This window comes from Rhinolophus sinicus, chromosome 17 (genome assembly GCF_057876585.1).
Source record: "Rhinolophus sinicus isolate RSI-liver-muscle chromosome 17, RSI-T2T, whole genome shotgun sequence".
NCBI lineage: Eukaryota > Metazoa > Chordata > Mammalia > Chiroptera > Rhinolophidae > Rhinolophus > Rhinolophus sinicus.
In genome coordinates, this window is record NC_142517.1 from 79,718,502 (window position 1) to 79,746,236 (window position 27,735).

At 35.2% G+C, this 27,735-nt stretch overlaps 1 protein-coding gene across 4 annotated transcripts in view; it reads right to left on the reverse strand.

Annotated features, from left to right (window-relative positions):
• Positions 1-27,735, reverse strand: part of TFG (trafficking from ER to golgi regulator) — a 41,253-nt gene that overhangs the window by 10,634 nt on the left and 2,884 nt on the right. For 2 of the 4 annotated variants that reach the window (XM_074332843.2, XM_019756527.3), the window contains exons 2-6: positions 26,093-26,319; positions 22,963-23,046; positions 15,723-15,869; positions 6,846-7,013; positions 561-689 (exon numbers count right to left, since the gene is read on the reverse strand). In XM_074332843.2, coding sequence (XP_074188944.1) covers positions 561-689; positions 6,846-7,013; positions 15,723-15,869; positions 22,963-23,046; positions 26,093-26,276 — 712 coding nt within the window. In that variant the 5' untranslated portion in view covers positions 26,277-26,319. Of the gene's footprint in view, positions 1-548; positions 690-6,845; positions 7,014-15,722; positions 15,870-22,962; positions 23,047-26,092; positions 26,320-27,735 lie in introns of all 4 variants that reach the window. The other 2 variants (XM_019756526.3, XM_019756525.3) reach the window with 1 other exon arrangement.

A 27,735-nucleotide genomic window follows, 5' to 3' on the forward strand; every position in this document is an offset into this window, starting at 1 on the left:
ATCCAAGGACGCATCTTTAGAGAAAAAAAGTTTGATTTAAAATATATTGCTTTTTTCCACAAGACATATTGCTAACTGCACAAAAATATAAAGGGCTATTTATCTTTCCAAAAACTACACTTAACTAAAGTTATGGTATACCTCTATTTTAAAAATCTTTTTAAATTACAAAAATAACACAGTTGTAAGAGGGAGACGGAGAAGGAAAGAAAATGGCACCTAAAGTGTCACCTCAATGGGTCACCTTTGACAACATGGTCACCACCAACGAGTAACTGGTATGACTCCTTCCTGATCTTTCACCTTGTATTTATGTTCATATAAACACTTTTTGGAGTTTTTGTTTTCACTAAACGGAAGCATACCTGAAATATTATTCTATTTGGTTTTCTCAATGCCAAAACATACCGTTTCAGTAAATCAAAATTTTTCCCAACTGTGCTCATAGAATGAATGCATATGTAAGCTGTTAACCGTTACCAACAACACTGCTACAAACATTTCTGCACATGTCCCACTCTGCACATGTGCACTAAGCTCTATTTTACCTTCACTCTGACCTGCTTGTGTCTGAGCTCCTGTATATGGTGGCTGTTGTGGCTGAACTCCCGGCTGGTGAGCTGCAGAGGAGGAGGAAGCAATGCTGTCGGGTGTTCCTGAACGGTCTTCTGCAGGTGCACTGGGGGGCCCTGTGTGGTCATAAAAAGTCAGTTCAGTTTCTAATGCAAGACCTTTCCTCAGCAAGCTCAATGAACAGGTTTGGTTAAAACAGAATAAAAATAACAGCACTATAGAATAAGCATAAACACAAATGCAGCCTTTTACATTTAATGTATATAAATTATTTTTTCCTTTGCTCCAGTCTCAGAATCCAAAGCTACAACTGGACATCCTTCCCTATAAAGGGTAGAGCGCTATATTCCTGAGTCGTAACCTCCCTATGCAAAAAAACCAAAACCCATCTCCGCAAAACCAGTATCCTCTACCTTATGTGATCTATTTCGTACAGCAACCAAAAGTATCGTTTCATTCTTTAATGGGTCTCCACTGCCCATTAAAGTTCAATATTCTAGTTTCGTATTCAAGAATCCAAACATTTCTCACAACTCCTCTTCTCACATGCCCTGTTCAGCTAAACTAATCTGTTCTCTATTCCCACAGTATGGCGAATATTTTTTCTGCCTCCATTTATCACTGTTCACTCCACTGTACCACTTTCACATATCTAAATATAACATTCTTTAAAAACACAGTTATAACTCCATACTTCTTAAGCCTTTTTTCACTCACGAATACTTTCTTCCACTTGTGAACTTCTGTATACTTTTGTATACTTCTGTATACTTTTATTATGACCCTTATCAACTTCTTCCTTGCATTTCTGAGCAGCTTCCATCTTCCCATTTAGACTACAAGCTCTTTGGCCAGGTTCCTCTGGGATTCTTTACACCTGCCTCACAACGTCTAGTAGTTCTTAAATATGGAGCCACGTAAATTCTTCCAAAATCATGAACAAAGAAGTAAATGGAGAGAATTCCCTGAAGTTCCAATACTGCAGCAGTCAAAAAAGACATTCTGAAGACAATTGTCAATATATTTATTCCTTTAAGTTCTTTTTGTTTGGGCAAGATAGAATGGTTAAAAGCAAAGTTTTGGAGCCAAACTGGCTAGGATTGAATCCCAGTGCTGCCACTTAGTAGGTGTGAACTCTGGGCATGTTACTTAATCTCCTTCTGTACCTCAGTTTCCTCCTCTGTACAAAACAAATACTATTTCCTACTTCCTAACGTTACTGTAAGGTTTATCCAATTAACATGATATCATCGATAGATCAATGTGATGTTTTATGGCTAGTCCGAGTGGTCCAGGTATTGTTGGACCATATTATGACTGCAGGGGGAAAAGTTAACTGTTTATGAGTTAACGAGCGCTTATAGCAAGTGCTTATAAAAATGGCTTATATAGCCAAAGCTTATGAAAGTGATTACCACTTAAAAGCTCCACATAAGTACTTGCTATTACCAGCAGACTAATTTCCCTGAGGGCAAACATCTGTTCCCTGTACTAGGCACACAGTTGGCAACTGACAACGCAGGTACTGAGGAGAACCTAAACCAGGATAACAGCAGTGGCAACGCAGAGCAACGCATGATTACCAAGTAACATGGACGACTGCTCCTGTGTACCACCATTCCACTGATACTTATATACATGCAGATCAACGCATACACACATCCCTCCTACAAAAGACACTGTTATTTTCCCCTGCATGTAACCTATTAGTTAATGTAGCGAATCCTATCTTTGTAATATTCATCCCTCCTTCCCATAGCTACATTCATTACTGTAGCCGAGTTTTTCACATCATACCTAAATAACTACAAGGTATCCTGGCATTTCCTATGTGTACAGGTTTTCTTCTTCAAGTCAACATACAAAGCTATCAGAAAAATGTCTTCAAATAATGTGAATTGTATTAATCATGTAATTCAGGTCTGGCATATACTATATTCTAATCAAAAATTTTAAGCCTGATCCCATATACAACTATTTACTTCTCTATCTGGCATTTCTTGAAGTCTTAAGTATTAAACTATAATATTAAGTCATATTTCAGTTGCTCTAAAAATGTGTTTTTCAGATATCTCACGTCTGATGTCTTATTTTGCCAAGAACATATGTCATATACAAATATGTGTGTCTTCAGAATTTCACACAATTCTCTTAAGTGAAAAATCCCATAAAAGTACTGAAGGAAAAGAAAACAGACAGAATCCTGTATTTCCAGTTACTGATAATGGCAAAATAAACTGGTCAGGTAAACCCTCCCACATGTAACAACTAAAAACCTGAACAAAATAGAGTAACCATTTGAAATTACTGGAAGTCAACCAAACATCGGCAGAAATCAGAAGAGTTTACCCCAATGGAATTAAAATGAGTAGGAATTGTAAGTCCTGACTTCTGCAGCTCCAACTACAATGCTAACTTCATGGCTGGCCAAGCAGCTGGAAATTAGAGGGGGAAACTTCTAAAGTAAGAGAGCCACCAAAGGAGTAAGATATAAAATCTGAGTACAAGCTCAGCCCCAAGTCCGCAGCTGACCATGGAGTTACCGTATTTCCCCGAAAATAAGACCGGATCTCATAATAATTTTTGCTCCAAAAGACACATTCAGGCTTATTTTCAGGGGATGTCTTATTTTTTCATGTACAACAATCTACATTTATTCATGTATAACGATCTACATTTATTCATTTATTCACGTAGAAAAATCTACATTTATTCAAATAGTCATGTCATCTTCCTCTGGAACATCGTCATAACTCTCCAAACCCCGAATTCCGGCTTGAATTTCTTGCGACTCCATTTCTTGTAGAACCACTGGCCCCAATCTCTCATGTCCAGCAACAGAGGTCTCCTTAAATGAGCACTTCTTGTCCATGTAGCCTGCTCGTAGTGCACTGGCAACACAGCTGTCAGTTATTTTATCCCATGAATTCTTCACCCAAGTCACGACCTCTTGCAGGCTAGGCTTCACAGAGTTTCCATGCTGATTTCTCTCCATTCTATTTTCAATGTAGTCATTGATTTCCATGTGCAAATGGTCCGTGAATGGCTGGTTTATTGTAATATCAAGAGACTGGAGATAGGCAATCATTTCTGCGGGAATCATGGTCTATTCTTCTCTCTACAAGGAAGTTCTTCATGTCTTTAGCGCAGTGAGTGCTGGCTGAATCCCAGACTAGCAGACCTCTTTGGCCACCGCAGTTAACACGTGGCAGCATTAAGTCAACCTACTTCCTTATAACTGCTTGTGTGCACCAGGCTTTTTCAGTTTCAAGAACATAAATGCCTGAAATACGGTCAACCTTGTCTTTCTTGCCCTTAGTGATGATTAGAGGTGGGGCTTTCTTTCCATCCAGACGAATTGCCAAAATACAGGTAACTCGTGCACTTTCGTAACCAGTGGAGGGAATATGGATTGACGATCACCCCTCTGATCAAACAGAGATCCTTGGCCCATAAACATTGCAGTTTCATCCATAGCTATCATGTTGGAGAGTTGGTATTTAGAAAAGTCAACACCATCAACAAAGGACTTGAATGCAAGTGCACGTTTAATAACTTCAGTATCTTCCGGCTTGAACAGTGTTGTTGATCTTAGAGACAGTTCTTATCACTGAAGGAAGCCACCCAGCCAGTGTTGTGATGCTTTGAATTCTTCTGGGGATATTTCTAACTGTGGTGCCATTGCAAGGGCAAATGCTTGAATATCAGCCCTGGGCACAACCAAAGCCTTTGCTTTCCTGTCAGCAATCCATTCACAGATGATGTCTTCCAGCTCAGGAAATAGTGGTTGCTGATCTAATCCACACTTGTGCTTCATCACATTTCCCTCGTCTACCTGTTGACTGAGGCTATCATACTCTCCTCGCCATTTTCAGACCATTCAGAGATTTAACTTCTTCTCTTTGCAAAAAGCCATTAAATTCTTGCCCCAGGAGTCCACCATGATTCCTTTCTTGTACTCAATAGAATAGCTTTCTTTTTGCACTCATCTTGTCTGGGGGTCAAAATATTATTCCCTTTAAATCTACCATTAAATCAAGTGTTAATTGAAGACTTACAAGACAGGAGTGTCAACAAAAATGATGATAGTTAATAATGATGGTCCACACAAAAGCAATGAAAAATTGCAGGCACCAAAATTCAGGAAACGTTTCTTTATTTCACATGAGTGCATTAAGCACGTCCATTACAACACACGACGTATTGAATTATGAAGATTCATATTAGACATAACCATGTCCATTCGTTATCAAGTGCACACGTGATTCCTGCGTTGTGTCTGTACTCCGATTGGTCATTCGGCAGTAAGTCTTGAGTTCATCTGTTTACATAGGCGTTTACCTCTCGTCCAAAGGTGCCTGCTTGGGTATTTACAAATACTAATTATCATTTATTTTAAGTATTAATGTCAATACTATTACTTATTTATATTTAATTATATATTATTATTTTATAATTCAATACGTCAATCATCGTGTGTTGCAACAGACATACTAAATGCGTCAGTCTGACTGATGATCTTAACGGGCTTATTTTTGGCGTAGGGCTTATACTATGAGCATCCTGAAAAATCATGATAGGGCTTATTTTTCCGATTAGGTCTTATTTTGGGGAAATACGGTAGGACCGGGGAGGGGAACACCCAAGAGGACTCAGAGCTAAAAAGAACTTAGCAGACATATCAGATGCTATACTCCACAGGAAGAATGAGTACCGTATTTTGCCGTGTATAATGTGTACTTTTTTGCCCAAATTTGTGAGGGAAAATAAGAATGCACATCATACATGGGTAGTACTAATTCTGTATCTATATAAATGTTTTTAATTCTTTTATTTATGCTTATGAGTTAAAAATGTAACTCTAGAAATCAATAACAATATCCACACGCACAACATTAATAATACCCTGGAATATGATCATTGGTTTTTTTGAACTTATGACGAACTTGCAATGATGAAGAGTTCTTGGCCTTCCATGATGCGTAAATATCATACATTTGTTACTGGTAAATAAAATTTCTTATACTTTCTATCTATTCTTGTGTTTTGTAATTACGGTGTTTCCCCGAAAATAAGACTGAGTCTTATATTAAGTTTTGCTCCAAAAGACCCATTAGGGCTTATGTTCAGGGGATATCCTCCTGACAAATTATGCTAGGGCTTATATTCCGGTTAGGTCTTATTTTTTGGGAAACACGGTATTTGTTATATAAAATTTCTTGTACCATGTTAAGAAATAAATGCTAAAATTCCTTTATAATACAAAAAGCAAGTACCTAAATGTAAACAAATAAAAATTTGATTAAAAAAATTAAAAGATTTTTTTCCCTGAAAGTTTGGGGCAAAAACGTGGATGCACATTATACACTGCAAAATACTGTAGTCTGAGTCCATACAATTAACATTTCAAAGCAGCTATTATAAATATTTTTAAAGAATTAAACAAAAATGCATTCACTGAATTAAAAGGAAATAGTCTTCATGAATGTAAAGGTAAGCGATCAACAGGAAAAGAAATCTATAAAAAGAACCAAATGAAAATTCTACAGCTGAAAACACAATAAAAATTCACTAGAAAGGTTCCACAGCTGATTGGAAATGGCCGAAAGAATCAGTGAACTCGAAGAGAGTTCAATAGAAAGCATCGAATCTGAAGAAGAGAAAAAAGAATGAAGAAAAATGAACCTCAGAGACCAATGGACAATATTAAGCTCTCCAATGTATGTGTAATTAGAACCCCAAAAGAGAGAAAGCAGCAGAAAAAATATTGAATGACAAAAAAATAAAAAGGAAGAAATCATAGGATAGGTGCTGGAGGTTAAAAACATTCATATAAAAGGACTCGCTACACTAAAGCAATTTAACCAGAAATCTACATTTAAATTTCTCTAATTTAAGATCAGAGGAAAGACTAAGACAACAAATATAATTTTAGTCCTAAAACAGATGAAAAATATTACAAAACATTTCCGATTTTTAAAAAATAAACTTTGATTTCTACTTTTAATAAAATTTACCTAAACCAAACAGTGTTATTCTATAAAAAGGAGGGATCTACTGAAGGGAAGAGGTCATGAGAAGCTTTCTGGGGTGCTAGAAATCACCTACATCTTTTACATAGTCGGTGTTTTATATCGCTGTATACATATGTAAAATTTATTAAACTGCACCCTTAAGATTTGTGTACCTCACTAAATCCAAGTCCCTTCTATTTAAAGAAAAGGGAGGGAAGGAAGAAGATACAGAATGAAGGATGGAAGGGACTAACTTACCTGAAACCTGATCATCTGTTAAGCCAAACGCTGACATGACATTTTTATTGATTTCATCTTGGTTTTTTAAAGGATCAAAAGCTGACATACTTGCTGCCATAACCTGAGTAGACTGTTTCCCAGAAGAATCAGAAGCAGCAGGCTTTTCTTCCCTACCATCCACAGTATCTGTAAGAGGAAAAAAAACAAAAACTTGTTTCCATTTCACGTGTACTCAATAAGGGCTAACAAATACAAGATAGGGAAAATACATTATGTGCATATAGTCTGGAATGTTAAAAGTATCTCTGAATGCAGGATCATAGAGAATTCTATTTCTTTATACCTGTTTATATTTAAACCTTTAAAATCGGAAGGTCAAAAAGAAATATAAATAATAGCTTTTTAAAAGAAATTATATCAACCTCCTCTCCTAATTATTAAATGAGAAAAAAAACACAACCTCCTTAACAGAGAGAAACATTTTACCCTTTTTCCTTTTTATTTTGGAGTCCCAAGACCTACATCCTAGTATCAGATACATACTGGGTACTAATGCTACTTTATTTTGTAAAAGGATAAGAAGCTTAAGTAATGTTATTAATTTTTATGTTTTATTTTTTACTTGTCTATTGGTCTGTTAATAAATTACATGGAAATCTCAAACCAACCAATACATTAAACACACACTTTTACCTTGCTATGTCTTCTTTGAAAATAGTCATTACTCACAAATTTAAAACCATGCTTTTCTTCTAAGGATACTAAGGTACTCAACAGGCATTTATATTATTACATTGTAGAAAAAAAGGGGTTCAAGAATAACCTACATTTTACAAATGGGAACCTGAGGCCAGGATATCAAAAGCAAAATAAACAAGTAAAAAGTACATTGCTAACCATTTACTCAAATAATAGACATCATTAATATTTTTGTTACCAAGCACGTAAATGTACATCAGTTATTAGATCACCTCTGTGATCAAGACAAAAATTTATCTTGTAAAAAACTATAATACTTAAGTGGAATATAAGCACACGTGTGCTTACAGCGCTCATTCATTCCTATCATTCCACTGGTTACACTAGTATTTCCTAAATTTCTGAAAGAACACTCCTATAATATTTCTTTAAACTAAGTCTACCAGATATCCATCATCCTCACCAATTTCCTTCCTCTAATTCCAAGGCTACACCTCAAGAGCACATCACACCAATCTTAGGAATTATTCCCCCTCACACTACTACCTTCCATTACCTATGCATCCTTCCACATAGTGCAAACTAGATCCATCAGGAAACACAATATATGTCCCCTAGCCTACTAGTTGCTCCATCAGTTGCTAGAGCTACTGCAACAGGTCAAGGTAGTATATCTAAGGGAGCCTACACATCATTTGCCTCAAAAGAGGAAATAGATGTTCAAGAACCACTGCAGAGGTACAGCACTGAAAAACACAGGTAGCTGCATATTTTGGGGGGAGGGCAAGCCACATGGTTCTAAAGAGTATGATAGGTGACTGCAGTTTTGTGGATCAAACTTTCAGTTTCTGATATACTTTTTTGGTTTACTTTATGCCATTTTTCTTGAAAAGATTATTAAATCAGGATATGTTTTAAAGAGCTTATACGCTTAGGAAAATTCCCTACAAGGTAGGCAGTCAAGAGGTAAGTAATTTTACTAAGTACAGGAGCAGAAACAAAAATAAATTACAACCATCTCTGAAAATGAAGCACTATATGTATTATTCAATTCATTATGTAACTCAGGACACAATGACAACATGGCCACACAAAGAAACAGTATATGATATATTTCAAGATGCAAAGACGCAGGCAACTTTAATATCTTTTAGATAAGTGAGAAGTTAACAATAAAACATGAAAATAAAGAATTGAAAAAAAAAAAAAAAGAGGTACGTCAAGAGATAAGTGAGAACAGAAAGGTTGTTTCACCAAAACCAAAAAGTTTATAGTTCTATCCCATAGAGCAGACGTAGGCTATGCAGGTCATTTCTGCACAGTATTGGCTATACTTGCTGAATTTTGATCTAGGTTTCATAATATTCTAGAGATGCTTAAATCCCATGAAATCACATGCAAATGTTATGTCAGCATCTATGAATTCTTCTGGGAAAGTGCTCAAAAATTTTCTTCAGATTCTTGACCTAAAATTGGAGCTTTATGTTTAGAGAGATGAAGTCGGAAAAGTCCTGAAATGTAAGTGGTTTCATCATAAAAAGGCTAGGAGAATCTCATTATAGTATTTCAGCAAATCTCCATTATGTTCTGAAATACAGAGGTGGAACTAGAAATTACTAATCAATCACCAAATATTTACTGAGCATCTGTCATTAACACAGTTTCATGTGTCTGGAGGAAGAGAAGAAAAGGGAAACTACGGAAAATGCATCTTTATTTTAACTAACTAAAGAAAACAAAATACCAAAATTTTAATGAAGCCATAAAACAGAGTATCTCAGAACCTAGAGGTTGCAAGGGATTACGTAATGCCGCTTTTCCACAAAATCGTTTGCTATTAAGCCCCTTTGTATGCAGTCATCCAGACTCAGTTAAGTTTTAATCATGTAAAACTTAAATGCAAAAACAAAAAATATTTTTTTAAAAGTTTACTTAAGTGTAGCATCTAAGAATATTAAAAATTGAGGAAAGCAGTTTAAAATATACTTTCAAATCATAATACATACTTAAATTTCAGTCTACATTTTAAAATATATTTGGTCCCGTAACTATATGTAATTTCCAAATCTGTTGATAAACCTTGCTTTCTCTGAATATAAATAGTACACATCATCTATAAAATGGAAAAAAATAAATTTTTCTTTGCATCATTATTAAAACTTGTGTTTAAGATAAACTTTACAACACATTTGAATGTACTAATCTAAAATTATGTTTTACTTGAAACTACTTCACATACAACTGAAACAATTTCATTTCCTAAGGTTCACTAATTAACTGTTATACTGAAAAGGGTTAAGAGTCAAAGGGGTTCGAACACTGACCTATGCCACAAATCCAGGAGTCTAACACTAGATATAAAAACATCAGCTGGAGAGCACTTTAAACATGGGAGCCCCAGGTCCTGCCCTCCAACAGGTCTATAAGATCCAGGAATTGGTATAATCAAATCTCCCACATGTGAGTACTAGCACAGAGGCAATAAGACAGGGTGACACTGAGAGTGCCATCCTGCTCCTACTGAAGAAGAGTTTTAAAAAAAGAAATGCATGGACCGACATCATGAAAATGGCGGCGTGATGTGAGCTTCTGTAAAGCTCCCCTGGAATTTACAACAAATAGAACATTAATAACTCCACAAAGGACTCCCTGCACAGCAGATAGGCAAGCCCACTACTGAATTCACCTAAAGGTGGGCGATTCGCACCAGTGCGAGAGGAGGGAAGGGAGAAGTGTGGAGACGGAGCCCCGTGGGCACAGGACGCAGACCTAGCTCAGTGCTCCGAGCTCGCTGCTTCCCGGAACTACCGCAGCTGCGGGAGAGGGAAGAACTCGGACTGCTACAGCTCTGCTTATGACCCACAGGGCTGAGGGGGCAGCATATAACTCAGCTGAACCCAACACTCACGGCAGAGACCTTGGAGAAAAGACTGAGGGAAGCAGGCTGAAAACGGTGGTTTAAGCCCGCACTGCCGAGCAGAGAACGGAGCCTTAGGCACTGAGACTAGCCGCCCCCTCCCTCCCCTCCCAGAGCTCGCCCCGCCCCACTGCCCGGTGCTAGAAGCAGAACAGTAGCAGTGTCAGATCAAAAGAACAGAATATTTGCTGTTCTGAGAACTGTGGATGGCAGACACAGATTCACAGCCCAACTAGTTCTGGCAAAGGGGAGGGAGCTGTGGAAGCAGGACCGGCTGTGGTGGTGGTCGCCGCCATGGCTCTGGGCCACCTCTCACAACTCACCGCCCCCCACCCCCAAGGTCCCCACCTGTCTGGGCAGACCCCTGCAGGAGTAAACAGAACTGCTAAAACACAGGGGCTCTGAATCTGGTGCAGGAAGAGCTTTGGAACATCAAAAGCTCTCCACATACCCACACGGACACTGTGCCCTGTGACCCAGGTGAACTATTAACAGAGGAGAAACCCGTCTCCCAGGGAATTCCCCCCATTCTGTGAGAAGCTGGAATAGTGCAGAGAAAACATAGCACTACCGTGTGAGAGAGAAAAAAAGGCTGCAGTCGGAGAGAAATAAAACATTCTACCAACAAGTACTGGAAAACAAAAGAAAGACCTCTTCCTATCAACCTGTTGCAGAAGCCACTCCTGTAGATGTCTAGGAAGAGAAATAATAAATCAGTATTTGCCATGAACAACCAAGGCAACAAGACAGCTCAGAAAGAAAGTGAAAAGTCTCCAGAAAAGGAACTTAAAGATATGGAGGCTATTCGACTACCATCAACAGGGACAATTTGTGGCAACCAAAACATAAAAAGGGGGAGAGTAAAAGCCTCAACCGGAATATGGGAATGGAGAAAGTAAGCGTGCTGAAGAAAATGGAATACTCTAAATATCAAACTTTCTTTTACATAAATTTAACGGTAACCACTCAAAAAAAAATCCAGAACTGAAATATATACTGTAATAAAAGAAGAAACAGGGAAACATGATAGAATACCACCACACAGAAATAATAGACAACAACAAAAAGGCAAAGAAACAATGGAGACACAGCCTTACCAGAAAACTAAAGATAGAATGACAGGAAATCCTCACATATCAATAATCACCCTAAATGTAAATGGACTGAACTCACCAATAAAAAGGGACAGAGCAGCAGATTGGATCAAAAAACTAAACCCAACCATATGCTGTCTCCAAGAGACACGTCTCAGCTACAAGGACAAGCATAGACTCAAAGTGAAAGGGTGGAAATTGACACTCCAAGCAAATGGTACCCAGAGAAAATCAGGTGTAGCCATAATGGTATCAGATGAAACTGACTTCAGGGTGAAAAAGATAACAAGAGACAAAGATGGACATTTCATAATGGTAAAGGGGACTATACAACAAGAAAACATAACAGTCATCAAAATTTATGCCCCCAATCAGGGAGCACCAAAATATACCAAGCTACTACTAACAGAACTAAAGGGAGAAATTGACCAAAACACAATTATACTAGGGGACTTAAACACATCATTGACAGCTATGGATAGATCATCCAAAAAGAAAATAAATAACGAAATAGCAGCCCTGAATGACACATTAGATGAAATGGACATAATTGACATATATAAGGACTTCATCCTAAAACATCAGACTATACATTCTTTTCTAGTGTACATGGAACATTCTCAAGGATAGACCATATATTGGGACATAAAATCAGTCTCAACAAATTTAAGAACACTGAAATCATAGCAAGCATATTCTCTGATCACAAGGCTTTGAAATTGGGTATCCACTGCAAAAAGAAAGCAGGAAAAAACACAAATACATGGAGATTAAACAACATACTTTTAAAGAAGGACTGGGTCAAAGAAGAAATTAGAGGAGAGATCAAAAGATACATAGAAACAAATATCAATGAAAATACATCCTACCAAAAGTTTTGGGATGCAGCGAAAGCAGTTTTAAGAAGGAAATTTATCTCATTACAGGCTGATCTCAAGAAACAAGAAAAATCCCAAATAAATAACCTCATGTTACACCTTAAAGAACTAGAAAAAGAAGAACAAGTGAAACCCAAGGTCAGCAGAAGAAAGGAAATAACAAAAATCAGAGCAGAACTAAATTAATAGAGAACAAAAAGACAATAGAAAAAATTAATGTGACAAAGAGCTGGTTCTTTGAAAAGATTAACAAAATTGACAAACCCTTGGCTAGACTCACTAAGATAATAAGAGAGAAGACACTAATTAACAAAATCAGAAATGAAAAAGGGGAAGTTATCACGGACACCACAGAAATACAAAGGATCATCCAAGAATACTATGAAGGACTATATGCCACCAAATTCAATAACCTAGAAGAAATGGACAAGTTCTTAGAAACATATAGCCTTCCTAGGCTGAACCACGAAGAACTGGAAAATCTAAACAGACCGATCACCAGTAACGAAATTGAATCAGTCATCCAAAACCTTCCCAAAAGCAAAAATCCGGGACCAGATGGCTTCACTAGTGAATTCTACCAAACCTTCAAAGAGGATCTAATACCAATCCTGCTCAAACTCTTCCAAAAAATTGAAGAAGAGACAGTACTCCCTAACTCATTTTATGAGGCCAACATCACCCTGATACCAAAACCTGGTAAGGACAGCACAAAAAAAGCAAACGACAGACCAATATCTCTGATGAATACAGATGCAAAAATCCTAAACAAAATTCTAGTAAATCGAATACAACAATGTATTAAAAAGATTTTTCATCACGACCAAGTGGGGTTCATCCCCAGGGCACAAGGATGGTTCAATATCCGCAAATCGATCAATGTGATACATCACACAAACAAAATAAAGGACAAAAATCATATGATTATATCAATTGATGCAGAAAAAGCATTTGACAAGATACAACATCCATTTATGATTAAAACACTTAATAAAATAGGTATAGAAGGAAAATACCTTAACATAATAAAGGCCATATATGACAAACCCTCAGCTAATCTCATAATTAGTGGTGAAAAACTGAAGCCCTTTGCTATGTTCAGGAACATGACAGGGCTGTCCCCTATCACCTCTGCTTTTCAACATAGTGTTGGAAGTCCTTGCCAGAGCAATCAGGCAAGAGAATAAATGGCATCCAAATTGGGAATGAAGAAGTTAAATTACCACTCTTTACAGATGACATGATGCTATATATAGAAAACCCTAAAGACTCCACCAAAAAGCTATTAGAAACAATCAACGAATACAGTAAAGTTGCTGGCTACAAAATCAACGTACAAAAGTCCACTGCATTCCTATATACTAACAATGAAATCTCAGAAAAAGAAATACAAAAAACAATTCCTTTTGCAATTGCAGCAAAAAGGATAAAATACCTAGGAATAAACTTAACCAAGGATGTGAAGGACCTATATACTGAAAACTATAAGACATTTTTGAAAGAAATTGAAGAAGACACAAAGAAATGGAAAGACATTCCGTGCTCATGGATTGGAAGAATCAACATAGTTAAAATGGCCATATTACCCAAAGCAACATACAGATTTAATGCAATCCCCATCAAAATCCCAATGGCATTTTTTAAAGAAATAGAACAAAAAATCACCAGATTTGTTTGGAACCACAAAAGACCCCGAATAGCCAAAGCAATCTTAAGAAAAAAGAACTATAATGGAGGTATCACACTTCCTGACTTTGGCTTGTACTCCAATGTACTACAGGGCTACAATAATCAAAACAGCATGGTATTGGCAGAAAAACAGACACATAGACCAATGGAATAGAATTGAGAACCCAGAAGTATAACCACATAAATATGGACAGATAATTTTGACAAACAAGCTAAAAACATGCAATGGAGGAAAGACAGCCTCTTCAATAAATGGTCCTGGGAGAACTGGATAGTCACGTGCAAAAGAATGAAACTGGACTGCGACCTGTCACCAAAATTAATGTACCAAAATTAATTCAAAATGGATCAAAGACTTAAGCATAAGACCTGACACAATAAACTGCATAGAAGAAAACATAGGTACTAAACTTATGGACCTTGGGCTCAAAGAGCATTTATGAATTTGACTCCAAAGGCAATGGAAGTAAAAGCTAAAATAAACGAATGGGACTATATGAAACTTAAAAGCTACTGCACAGCAAAAGCTACCATCAACAAAATAAAGAGGCAACCAACTGAATGGGAGAAGATTTTTGCAAACTGTGCCTCCGTTAAGGGGCTAGTATCAAAAATATACAAGGAACTCATGAAACTCAACAACAAAAAAGCAAACAAACCAACTGAAAAATGGGCAGAGGACCTGAAGAGACATTTCTCCAAAGAGGACATACAAATGGCAAATAGACATATGCAAAAATGCTCAACATCACTAATCATCAGAGAAATGCAAATAAAAACCACAATGAGATATCACCTCACCCCAGTCAGAATAGCTATCATCAACAAGACAAATAGTACCAAGTGTTGGAGAGGCTGTGGAGAAAAAGAAACCCTCATACACTGTTGGTGGGAATGCAGACTGGTGCAGCCACTATGGAAGGCAGTGTGGAGGTTCCTCAAAAACTTACGAATAGAATTACCATATGACCCAGCAATCCCTCCCCTGGGTATCTACCCAAAAAATCTGAAAACATTTATACATAAAGACACGTGTGCTCCAATGTTCATTGCAGCTTTGTTTACGGTGGCCAAGACATGGAAACAACCAAAATGTCCTTCGATAGATGAATGGATAAAGAAGTTGTGGTATATATACACAATGGAATACTATTCGGCGGTAAGAAAGGATGATATAGGAACATTTGTGACAACATGGAGGGCTCTTGAGAGTATGATGCTAAGCGAAATAAGTCAGGCAGAAAAAGCAGAGAACCACATGATTTCACTGATATGTGGTATATAAACCAAAAACAACAAGAGAACAAGACAAACAAATGAGAAACAAAAACTCATAGACACAGACAATAGTTTAGTGGTTACCAGAGGGTAAGGGGGGGTAGGGGGGTGGGAGACGAGGGTATGGGGGATCAAATATGTGGTGACGGAAGGAGAACTGACTCTGGGTGGTGAACACACAATGGGATTTATAGATGATGTAATACAGAATTGTACATCTGAAATCTATGTAATTTTACTAACAATTGTCACCCAATAAATTTTTAAAAAATAAAATAAATAAATAAAGCAAAAAAGATATAAGAACAATAAATCAGAATAAATTGGATTCACAATCTACCATTTTCAGGAATATTGGTGGAAGGTCCAGGTTCCCCAGGTGGTTCCAAACTATCCAATAAGCGATTCACTTTATTTCGAAGTTCTATCAGTTCTCGACGAAGATATTTCACCTGACTTGATTCAAGGGGTCTTGGTTGGCCATTAACTGGAATGTAAGCATTAATTTGTGTAAACTTAGGAAATGTTGTTGAATAAGTACATCAACAGAAGAATATGCAATAAGAAAAGATAAATATAACTTCTTTAAAAAGTGAAAGAAAATCAAACAAGACATATTGATATTATTTGAATGGTAACTCGTTAAGACAAGGATTCTTTATTGCTAATAATTTATTTTTTGGAAAAAATAAGTATCCATCAGTCTTTCTTGATGCCAGATCTATGGCTTATGACCATATTGGTTAAAGAAAACAAAACAAAAAAAGTTTATTATAAGAATTCAACTAAGTAAAATAAATTAAAACTTACAGAAAGCTTTAATATATTTTAATAGAAATCATACACCTTCAAAAGTTTATTTTAAGGAACCCTATTATTTTACATTCTTGAAATAATAAAGTGAACACCTTACTCTATACCTAAATGTTAAAAGGTACAACATGACTAATAGGTTTGTTATCCTTTGTCTACTTTTGACCCAGAAAAAAAAAAAAAAAAAAAAGCTACCTAAAATAACTGACCTAAAAAGTAACCTATTAAAAAAAAAAAAAAAATGCAGAAATCATGAATACACATCACCACTATCCTTAAATGTAGTTATAGCTGACCCCTGAACAACATGAGTTCGAACTGTGCAGGTCCACTTATACGTGGATTTTTCTCAATAAGCAGTATTAAGTATTTTCTCTTAAGATTATAATAACATTTTATTTTCTCTAGATAAGAATACAATACAAAATACATACAACACAAAATACATGTTAATTGTTTATGTTATCTGTAAGGCTTCTGGTCAACAGTAGGCTATTAGTAGTTAAGGTTTCAGGCAGTCCAAAGTGATATGCAAACTTTTGACTGTGGGGGAGGGTGCTCCTAATCCCTGCTTTGTTCAAGATTAACTGTACTTCCAAAAGCAGTACGTAAGCATCAAAAACTCAGAGATTATTCAATAATCATTAGACGTTTTTTAATGAAGCCCACATTACCTCATTTAATTACCCATTTTGTCCAAACTGACTTTCAGTTGATTTAAAAAAAACAAAATCCTTCATTTAGCAACAAAGACTGTCACCACTGAGGTTACTAAAAATACATATATAAAATGTGACACAAGGCTCTGAATGTAAACCACAAGATAGGAGTTCAAAAATTTAACTAAAACGCTTTATGCACTGCCAGGACACATATACATAATACAAATCCCAAAGCACCATATTAGAAAAGGAAATCTATTTGAAAATAAAAGTTCAGGGAGATTTGTTAATATTTCAAACATCAATTCACAAATATAAGCTTTTAGAAGACAAACCACCAGTATTTTACATATACCCTATATAGTTATGAGGAAGTGCGATATAATCTCTTACCTATATCAATTAATTATTGGCTTTTATTGGGTATTACTGGTTTCTCTCTATTACCTGAAAAAGAGAGGGAGAAAAAAAAAAAAAAAAAAACCAGCTCCTCACAGCCAGGTCCTGGCCTGGCACTGTAAGTCAGGCCTTAGTGTTGCTACAAGCTGCCTGGCACTCACAGGTAATGAATAATTTCAAATAAGTAGAAGAGATCATTCTGTGTGATCAAGACAAAAACACAGCCACTCCAAAATCATGTGAGAACCCAAGACAAAAACAAGAACTTTGACCAAAACACAAATCTGACCAAACATTTCTGGCTAATATGAGTGACTGCTATGGTTTTAACACTGCAGCTTTAACCTCAATTCATTCCTCCCACCTTCTGAATAAGATTTACTAAGAAACCCAATCACAAGACCACCCCCAACCCCACTTCCCTGATAGTATCCAATTTGGGGCAAAGCCCCACTTCCTTGAACCTTATCCAAAACCACCTAAAACTGGCCCAAGCCCTACTGAATTATCCTTTCTAACACACTTTCATTGAGACACCAGTTGTCCTCCATGGTGTTCATTCTCCCTCGCTGCAAAGTATTTGTAGTTATGCCTTTTCATTTCTAATATTGCTTATTTGTGTCTTCTGTTTTCTTAATCTTAATAGATTTGCTAATTGTACCTTTTCAAAATTGTTGATCCTATCAATTCTGACCTCTAGTCATCTCTGCTCTGTATTATTTTCTTCCTTCTAAGTTATTTGGGCTTACTTTGTTCTTTTGTATTTAACATTGAGGTATAAAATAAATGCAAATACACCAAACTTTGTTCAACTACAGCTGTGGTCCTGGTGGTCTTTTGCTGAAGCACACTGATCTATCTTACCAGAACTTTTGAGAACCCGGCATACATACATATCCATAACATGACCTATGATCTGAAGTCATCTACTTAGTGGTTTTAGAACACCATCTGCTATATAATACTCAGTTAAAAGCTTCAATTCCCTATTCCATAATTATGTATTTTATTAGTGTGAATATAACTTTGACTTTAATGAAATATTTAAAGCACACAAAAAGATATAAACTCATTAAATATGTCTTCATCAAATCTTAACATTTTTCTCTTTGCTCCTGATCACTAAGAAATAAAATACAGACATAACTAAATCTCTTGGCTACCTCTCCCCAAAACCTATCGCCCTGCCTTATGATTTAAAGGTTTTTTTTCCTATAACAATCTTTCCTCACTAATCTCATTATCTTCTTGTTATAATTAGTCTTTTAGTTAATTCTATAATCCTTTTATTTTAGGGTATACAGCAATTGTTCTGTGTGACAGCTGCCCACTTCTATTCCTGATTTGCTATGATTTTTTAACATGATTGTGGTATGTATTCTTTTTCTTTATAGAGAAGATGGTTCATTTTTTCTCCCTTAACCTGTTATATGGAAAGTGGTATTAACAGATATTCTTATTTAAACCAATCTCGTAGTCCGGGGATGAACAATCTTGGCAATGGTATATTTTAATATTCACTGCTGAATTTGAATTATTAATATTATTTAGTATTTTGTATCTCTGTTTAAACCCAAGACTGGTCTGTCTTTTCCTCGGTTGGGTTTCATGTTAAGGTTATAGTAACCTCGTAAAATGAATTACTGCATATTCCCCCTTTGCCCATTCTCTGGAATAGTTTGTATAATTTGGGCTCATCTGTTCCTTAAATATTTGGTAGAATAATTGGGTTGAGTTCTTTAATGTTGATAGGGACAATCGAATTTGCCACTTTTGAAACACTTAGTGTATTAAATTCACCTTGGAAACAGTCCATGTCATCTGAGTTTTCAATTTTTTTTTAATTAAAATTTATTGGGGTGACAAATGGTTAGATTACATAGGTTTGAAGTGTACAATTCTATAATATATCATCTATACATCACATTATGTGTTCATCACCCAGTCAGTTCTCCTTCCATCACTATATATTTGACCCGAGTTTTCAAATTTTAATATTCACAGTATTCATAACAGATTTTTTAAATTCTACTTTATTTCTAGTTATGGCCCTTTTCATTTCTAATATTGCTTATTGTGCCTCCTTTTTTCTTAACTAATTTTAATAGAGGTTTGTCAATTCCATCTTTTCAAAATTGTTGATCCTATTACTTCTCTGACTTTTAGCTCATTTCTGCTCTTTATTATGTTATTCCTTCTAGGTTATTTGGGCTTACTTTGTTCTCTTGTATTAGGCTATAAAGATCCCTTGAAGTATCACTTTAGCACCCACTAAAAAGTTGTTATGTAGAAGTCTTCACTATTTCTAGGTCCCATTATGATTTTTTTGACTTATTTTAAAAACTTATTTTTACCTTCAAAAGTATGGAAGTTTGGGTTATCATGATTGTCCAATGGTTTCTAATGAGGCCAGAGAATATGATCTCTAGGACATCTCTGATATTTAATGAGATTTGTTGAAAAACCCAGTATATGGTCAACTTTTTTAAATGTTCAAATGTACTCAAAAGAACTATATCCATTCCTGATTGATAGACGCGTAAGATCAAGCCTGTATATGTTTGATTTAAATTTTTTCTATCCTCATGTATAGTGTTGAGCCTACTTGATCTATAAGTTTCTGAGAAAAGAGTATTAAAAGCCCTCCTATGATTACAAATTTGTTCATTTTTCCTTTTTCTGTCAATTTTTCCTTAGGGAAAACTAAGGCTATGATGCTAAGTGTTCAGAATTGTTATATATTCCCAGTGAATTATTCTTTTTGTCATTATGAAGTCACTATTAATGAAGTTTTTCTTAAGAGTTTATTCTGTTAATATTAACAATTAGCTTTGAGTTTATCTAACATATTTGTTTCTAGCTCTTTACTTTCAAACTTTGCATAATAATCTTTTATTATGTCTTTTACAATCAACATGTAACGAGATTTGATCCTTAACTCCAGTAAGAGTCTGATTTTTAACTATATGTTCAGTCCGTGTATGTGTATTGTGGTTAGTACTTTGTGTTTTCTATTTATCAAGCTTTCTCTCTGCTTCCTTTTCTCCTTCCTCACTGTAAGTACCCTTTGTTTCTTTTCCCTCTGCTGGCTATTTCTAGTCTTTCAACAATCACTCTTACATGCATACTTCAGTTTAAAAATCTAAAGTTAATTACTATCCTCTCCCCAAACAATACAAGTCTTCAAAATATTTTAATTCCTATCATCCCCTACTGTCTTACATATAATTATTGCTAGGTATTTTTGTCCCGTCTTGTTTTTATATTCATAAAACTATGATTGTTTTTAAAAATCCGTGCTCATTTAAATTTACACAGTTTAACCAGTTTATTTGTTCACAATTTCTTGCATCTTTCACCATTCTTCTGGATTCAATTTCCTTCTTGTTGAAAAATCATTTTTAAAAATTATTTTAACAATGGTCCATAAGTAGTAAATTCTCAGTCTTTGTTTGAAAACATTTTTATTTTCCCTTATTCCTGAAGTTTAATAGACTATAGAATACTACTTTTCTACTTACTTTTTCTGAACAGTTTGAAGATGTTATTCTATTTTCTTCTAGTTTCTATCATTACTACAAAGAAGTCTAACAGTCTAATTGCTTTGTAGGTCTTATTCTCTCAGTCTACTTCTAAGATTATCTCTTTGACTTATATATTTGCCAGTTTCATGACAACATGCCCAATGGAGATTTATTTTCACTTGTCCTTCTCAGGACTCACTGTGCCTCCTAAATCGAAGGGTTTATATCTTTTATAGTTCTAAAAACTTATTTAGCTATTATCTCCTCATATATTTACACTCTCCCATTATCTCCTCCTTTGTAGCCTTAATGGAAAATAGGCTGGACTTTCTCATTCTCAAATTCTCTGATTTTCTCCATCTCTGTGTTTTTGTGCTTTATTCTGTAATTTCTTTGGACTACCTTCCAGTTCACTAATTACCTCTTACTAATCTGTTCTATCCGCCCACTTTGTACTTAATTTCAATGATCATATTTTTCATTTCCAAAAGTTACCTCATAGTGCTTTACTCTTATTTCTTCTTTTATGTCTAATAACTTTTAACACATATTTTATAATTATCACTTCAATCAACTTAAGTTCTTGGAAGTCTAATCCTACTATTAGTTGTATCTATTGTTTCTTGCTTAGATTGTTTTACGTGTCTCACAGTTTTAAACTCTAAATTCATCAGTAGCATTTTGTCTGTGAAAAGCCTGTGTAACCTGGATTAAGAACATACCCTTCCAGAGAGATTTTTGCCATCGTTTCTTGCTACTTTTTATGGTAGTATCTGTGTTTGAGAGCTCCCAAACTGTGCAAATAGTTTAAATGTAAACCCAACCCACCTAAGGACCATGGTTATGAATCTTCAAGGGAGCCTTCGCAAACCCCTGACAGTCCAGAGTATTTCCTCTATCTTTGACTTTTCCTGTATCAATGGAGATTTTACTTCTGCAATATCCAATATTCTTTTTGAGAGTATAGCCTAGTAACGGTCTAGAAATCAAGGTCTATACCACGTAGACATCAAATGCCAAGTCCACAGGTTATGTAGACTAAAACCTTCACTATCACCACCAAATCACCCCAAGTCTCAGCTTTTGGTACTTCAGACCCTGGTTTTTAATTCCATCTATTTGTTCCCTGGACATTTCCTTTACTCTCCTGAGCAAGTTTAGGGACATAATTCAGAAAATATATTTGTAATAGTTTATCTCGTACATCCTCAGTGTTTCAGGAAGGAGGGTTTTCAGTTTACCGAATATGCCTAATAGTTGGCCAAAGGTGGTAAGTACTTTAGATTCAATATATTATAAACACACCTGTTATTTTTTAAAAAATTATTAAACATTTTTTGTTATTAGCATTTTAAAGTCTGATTCATATTCACCATTCCTAGATGGAGATGAAATAGATACAAATTAAATCAACTGGGATGATCATATTTCATGGAACTGTAAGGTTCAGTGCTAAACAAAACGCTAAATTTAAAAAATTTTTTAAGTGCAAAACAAAACATTCAGAAAAAAAGTTCACATTTTATTTTTCACATAATCATGCTAACACTTTCACTCTGTAATCATTTCTGTGTTGTCCCTCAAGAGTTCTGCCTTGCAAATCTGTTATGATCTATAAGAAAACAAAATCTAAAAGAACTATTCTTATTGTTTTTTTATGAGAACTATCTCTAATCTTTAAGTACTCCTTGAAAAACAATATCTAAAGTATCAGTCCTTATGTTAAGCCCTGAGAATAAGTAAAAACATATTGCATTATAGAAGATAATTATACAGTTTTAGAGAACTAAACTTAATACATGTAGTTTTAACCCTGCAATTATTTTCAATCCTGGAAACATTTACACAAGTGGCACAGATTACCATTTAGAGTAACTGAGTAGATGGGGAATTTAAAACACGCCTACTTTTTACTAATCTTCAAAAAAAATTTTATATATATATGTGCATATATATATATGTGTGTATATATATATGTATATATGTATATATGTGTGTGTGTGTGTGTGTGTGTGTATATATATATATATATATATATATATGCCTTAATAATCCAAAACTTCTGATACAGCTGAAAACTTATCACTCAATCCTGAGTCTTTAAACGGAAAATAAACTAGAAAGTCTTTAATAAAAATACAATTAATAAAATAGTAAATTTATTAGAAAATGTACCACTTACCAAATAATGTCAGTTTCAGTATCCTACTACACTGAATTGCAAAAGAAAGGTCAGAACTATCAAAAATTGTTATAAGGTCTCCATCTGGGGAGAGAAAAAAAAAATGAGTTTCAGATTTGCATCAGTAGTAAACTAGAATATATATTAAATTAAAATTCAAAATCTAGATTGCAGACAATATTAGAATTTCCCATAAAGAGCTTAAACATTAAAAGATCTATGAAAGATGTATTTGTTCAACAAAACACTACATCAATTTTGCTTATTACTTTTATGGCAAGGTACTGATCATATTATCACAAAGATCTAAAACAGCTAAGATTAACACATTAAGTCATCTTTTACTAATCACCAGGAGGAGATTCATGGCAGCAATTATCACAAACTACTGGTTTAGACTGAAATCTTTCCGTTCCAAAAATTTAAATATATCTGTCAAAAGTTAAAGATACTCAAAGTTCAAATTTCAATTCTAAGTACAGTAAAACGCCACAGACACAAATGAAGGGGAAGCCATATTTACGGTGTTTTCCTGAAAATAAGACCTAGCCAGACAATAAGCTCTAATGCGTCTTTTGGAGCAAAAATTAATATAAGACCTGGTCTTATTTTACTATAAGACCAAGTCTTATATACGGGGTAGACATTGGAGTCTTTCAGGTCACTGACCATTTTGATACTAAGATGAAAACTATCAACTCACCCCAGAAAAAATATTCATAAACAGCAGATTCTGAAATCCCCTAGATCCCAAGGATAAAGAATACTATAATTAGCATATCAACTGCCTGTTTCAAAAGCTTTCAAAGGGCTAGGAGAACAAATGTTCTTAGAGTACAAGAATAGAAAAGCAGCGGCAGGCAAGTTGTTCAGGGGCCTCTACAAAATATATTCATAGACACAGCTGGGTTGGGCACGGAGTTTCGTCCTGGGAAAGCTGAGAGGCTGCTCTGCTACACCAATTTTAACACTGATTGGGCAGATTTGGCAAGAGTTGGCAATAAAAGCCATAACATAGGATTTTATCATTGTCTTTAGTTCTTTATAACCGACGCACTTTTTATAACAAACATATTTAATGTTCAACTTCAGGAATTCTGAAGAAAATACAGTATATATGTAAAAGAAGAAAACTTTCTGTAACTGCGATTTTTCTTTTCTGAATTCCAAAACAGAAACAGAGTCTCTCTGATGACAGGACCTTTACCTAAGTAAGCCCAATAGAAGCTACAAACATAAATCTGTACATTCAAAACACTTAACCATGAAAAACAAATTCGATGTGGTAACTACATGTGGAAGACAAAGTTTCAACAATGAGGATACCCACTAAGTTAGGGGTCCACAAACTGCAACCAATAGACAAATCCGTGTTCAGACTGTGAACTAAGAATGGTTTTTATATTTTTAAAAGGTTTCGAAGAAACAACAAGACAGAGGCCTCATGTGACCCACAATGTTAAAATATTTACCTGATTCTTTAAAGAAAAAGTGTGCTGACCCTGCCCTAAACAAAAATAAAGGAGTTAAGAGAAAGCCAGATAAACAGTTTAAGATATGCCAAGTTTGAGGTAAGAGCAAAAAGCATCACAGGTAACATGAAGACCGTGAAATTTGAGTTATAAAGTCAAGAAAAAGAAAAAAATGATCGAATTAAAGCACATAATATTTGAAAGTCAAAGAGGTGAAAATGTATTGTAAGTAAATGAGATTACTAGGGAAGAGAACAGGAAGAAAATTCTTCTTCTTTATTGTTCCTTATCATGGGTGACCCTCAAAAATTAGTTCTGGGTACCATTAGAACATACATTATAAAAAAGAAAGGAGAATTACATCTGTAACTTAGCTGATTATCAACGATTTACACTCACCTTCCACAGTATAAGTTGTCGGAATGTAGCTCTCCAACCAGGGACATTTCCCACCCTACTGACACCCCAATCTAGCCAATGTGATGCAAGCAGAAGTGATATATGCCACCTCAAGGCCTAAAGAGTACAATCGCCCATGTGTTCCTCTACACTATCTTTATCCATCTGCCTGCTGGATGTCAGTGCTAAAGGTGAGCTTGTGCTGAAGCCATGTGCTGAAAATACCAGAACTTCTGTCAACCTGGGTCCCTGAATGATTTGAGGGTTAAGCCACTGAGAGTTTAAAATATCTGTTATCACAGTTGGCATTACTTTAAGCCAATACACACAGAGAAACAGAGAAGAAGTTATTAGTAAAAAGAAGAAAACTGGGACAGCACAGTGTCAGAGATGCTAAGGGATAAGAATATTTTTTAAAAGAATGGTATGGATAGCAGGGCCGAGTATTGAGATCAAAGTGAAATAGGCTAGAAATAAATTCAATGGTAAGAAATGTACTGGTAACCACCTAAAGTACAATTTCAGTAAAGATGCTAACAAAGAAAATACAGAGGGTGCCAAAAAAAAATGTATACACATTTTAAGAAAGGAAAAAACTGTTAAAATTGTAATACTCAATATATACCAATAACAAAAGATGAATACAAGTCATGTGTATACATTTTTTTGGCACCCCCGGTAAATTTAAAGAAAAGGAAATAAAAATAGTCTACTACTAGAATTCCACTATGTGTTTGATGAAACATTTGTTAAAACCCATCTCCATAAAAAGTTTCACTGTCAAATGAATATGGGAATACTACCTGCTATAAATAGACAATATACATCAATATAAATTCCTGCAATAAACACATTTGTCTTTGTTAAAACCAGCTTTCCCATACTTAGTTGACCATGAAATCCTTTTTCATTTAATACCTACTGATACCCCTTTCACTATGGGAAATATGTGTGAAAGTTTGGTTTTAAAAGTAAAAACAAAGCCAGAATTGCGTGGACAGAAGAGAAAAAAAATGCCTGTAAAAATGTATGTGATAGTGTTCTACCACTTATAATGTTCTAATAATAAGACACTTAGCTTTATTGACTTACAAAAGAATTATAACTACATAAACATCTCATTAAATAAAAGAAGTTGGGCACTCAAATTACCATGGAAGGGAATGGAATTTTTACTCTGAGATAATTCAATGAAACATGGACAGAAGACCACAAGTAATACTTAGGCTTTTAAAAACTAACTTTAGAAACACTCTTACCTTCATCTTTATACTTTATTATAACTTCATCATTACTCAGAAGTTTTCCTCTGAAAACTCGTTGCATCATTAACACTAATTCATCATAAGTAATATCTTCATTATGAATGGGTATTCGTCGAATATCCTCCCCAAGTTGAGCTTTGATGATTAGCTTCCCACTTAGGTCCAACTGTCCGTTCATGGTGGACTCCAGGATGTCAAATATATACAACTCTAGTGAAAGACTGATAAAATGGTTTTAATGATTAAAAAGCTATAAAACATCTTAAAATTTGAAAAGCAAAGCTATTATTAGAATCTAAGAAATTCTGATCATCAAAAAAGATTAGATTCTCTGTTCCAAAGTTATCAGATTCACATTAAAATGGTCTGGAGGTAACTATTTTTTTATGTGTATAAGAAAATAAGTTTCATTATTTTATGTCAATTATTATTTCATCCACATTTTAACTGCTTATCTGACATTATTACCATTTAAATTTCTATCTTAACATGTCTAAAAACAAACCCAATTTCCCCCAAAAATCTTCTCCTACTCTTCTCCATCACAGTTATTGACAATTCCTTCCTTGTAGTTGTTCAAGATAAAAAAAAAATCTTAGTTCCTCTCTTTTCCCCACACCTTACATCCCCCAAATTGCTAACAAATCTAGCTGCCTTAGAAAATCTCTAGAATCCAATCACTTCAGTACCTTCACCTCTATCAGCTTGATCTAAGTCACCATCATCTCTTGTCTGGATTGTTGCAAAAAAACTAACTGATCTGCTTGCTTTTTACCTCTGCCTACTTTTAATCTATTCTTAACACACCAAAGTTAACCTGTTAAGTAAAATCTAATGTCACTGTGCTCAAAATCTTCCAATGGATTCCCATCTCACTCCTAGGTAAAAGCCCGAACTACAGAGCCATGATTTGGCCTCTGGCCCCTGGCCAAGTATTTAACCTCATTTCCTACCTCTCTCCTGGCTTCTCTAATACACCAATACTTTAAGTTCTCCTTCTGAACCCAAGGCTTTGCATCTGCTGCTCCCTTTTTCTTCAGCCCTTGTCACACTCCTTAGAGTAGATTGTGTAATTTCTCAGAGGTTTTCCTTAACCATCTAACCTAAAATGGCTCCTTTATCACTTTCTTAACTTGCCTCATTTTTCTTCAAAGCACGTATCACTACCAGATACTAAAAACGTATTAATTTTTCATTGTCTTTTCCACTAAAAAGCAGAGAAATGGGTTTTTTTCATTGTATTCCCAGAGCCTAGAACAACTAGAACAGTGCCTAGCACATGGAAGTGATTCGGCAGTTGTTAAAAAAAGGGAGAAATAAATATTGGCTTCCCAACTCTATTAGCCTCTAACTAAATGCTAATTCTGAAGAGAAAAGCAAGTGTAGACACTAAAACCGGGTCTCAAATTTTTCTCTCTAAAATAAGACTTCATGAGTATTTTCTCTAATTTTCCTATTTTGGGAACTTGAGGAGAAAGGACAAATGAGTGATACCCCCTGAGCTTTCTGACAAAACCGTCCACCACTGTTTCTACATATTCCATAACACACCCCTCTGCAGACTTGAGTGGATGTGTATGATTCAACTGTCCACTTTAAGAAAGAAGTAAGACAATGGCAGAGAGCGAGCCCTTATA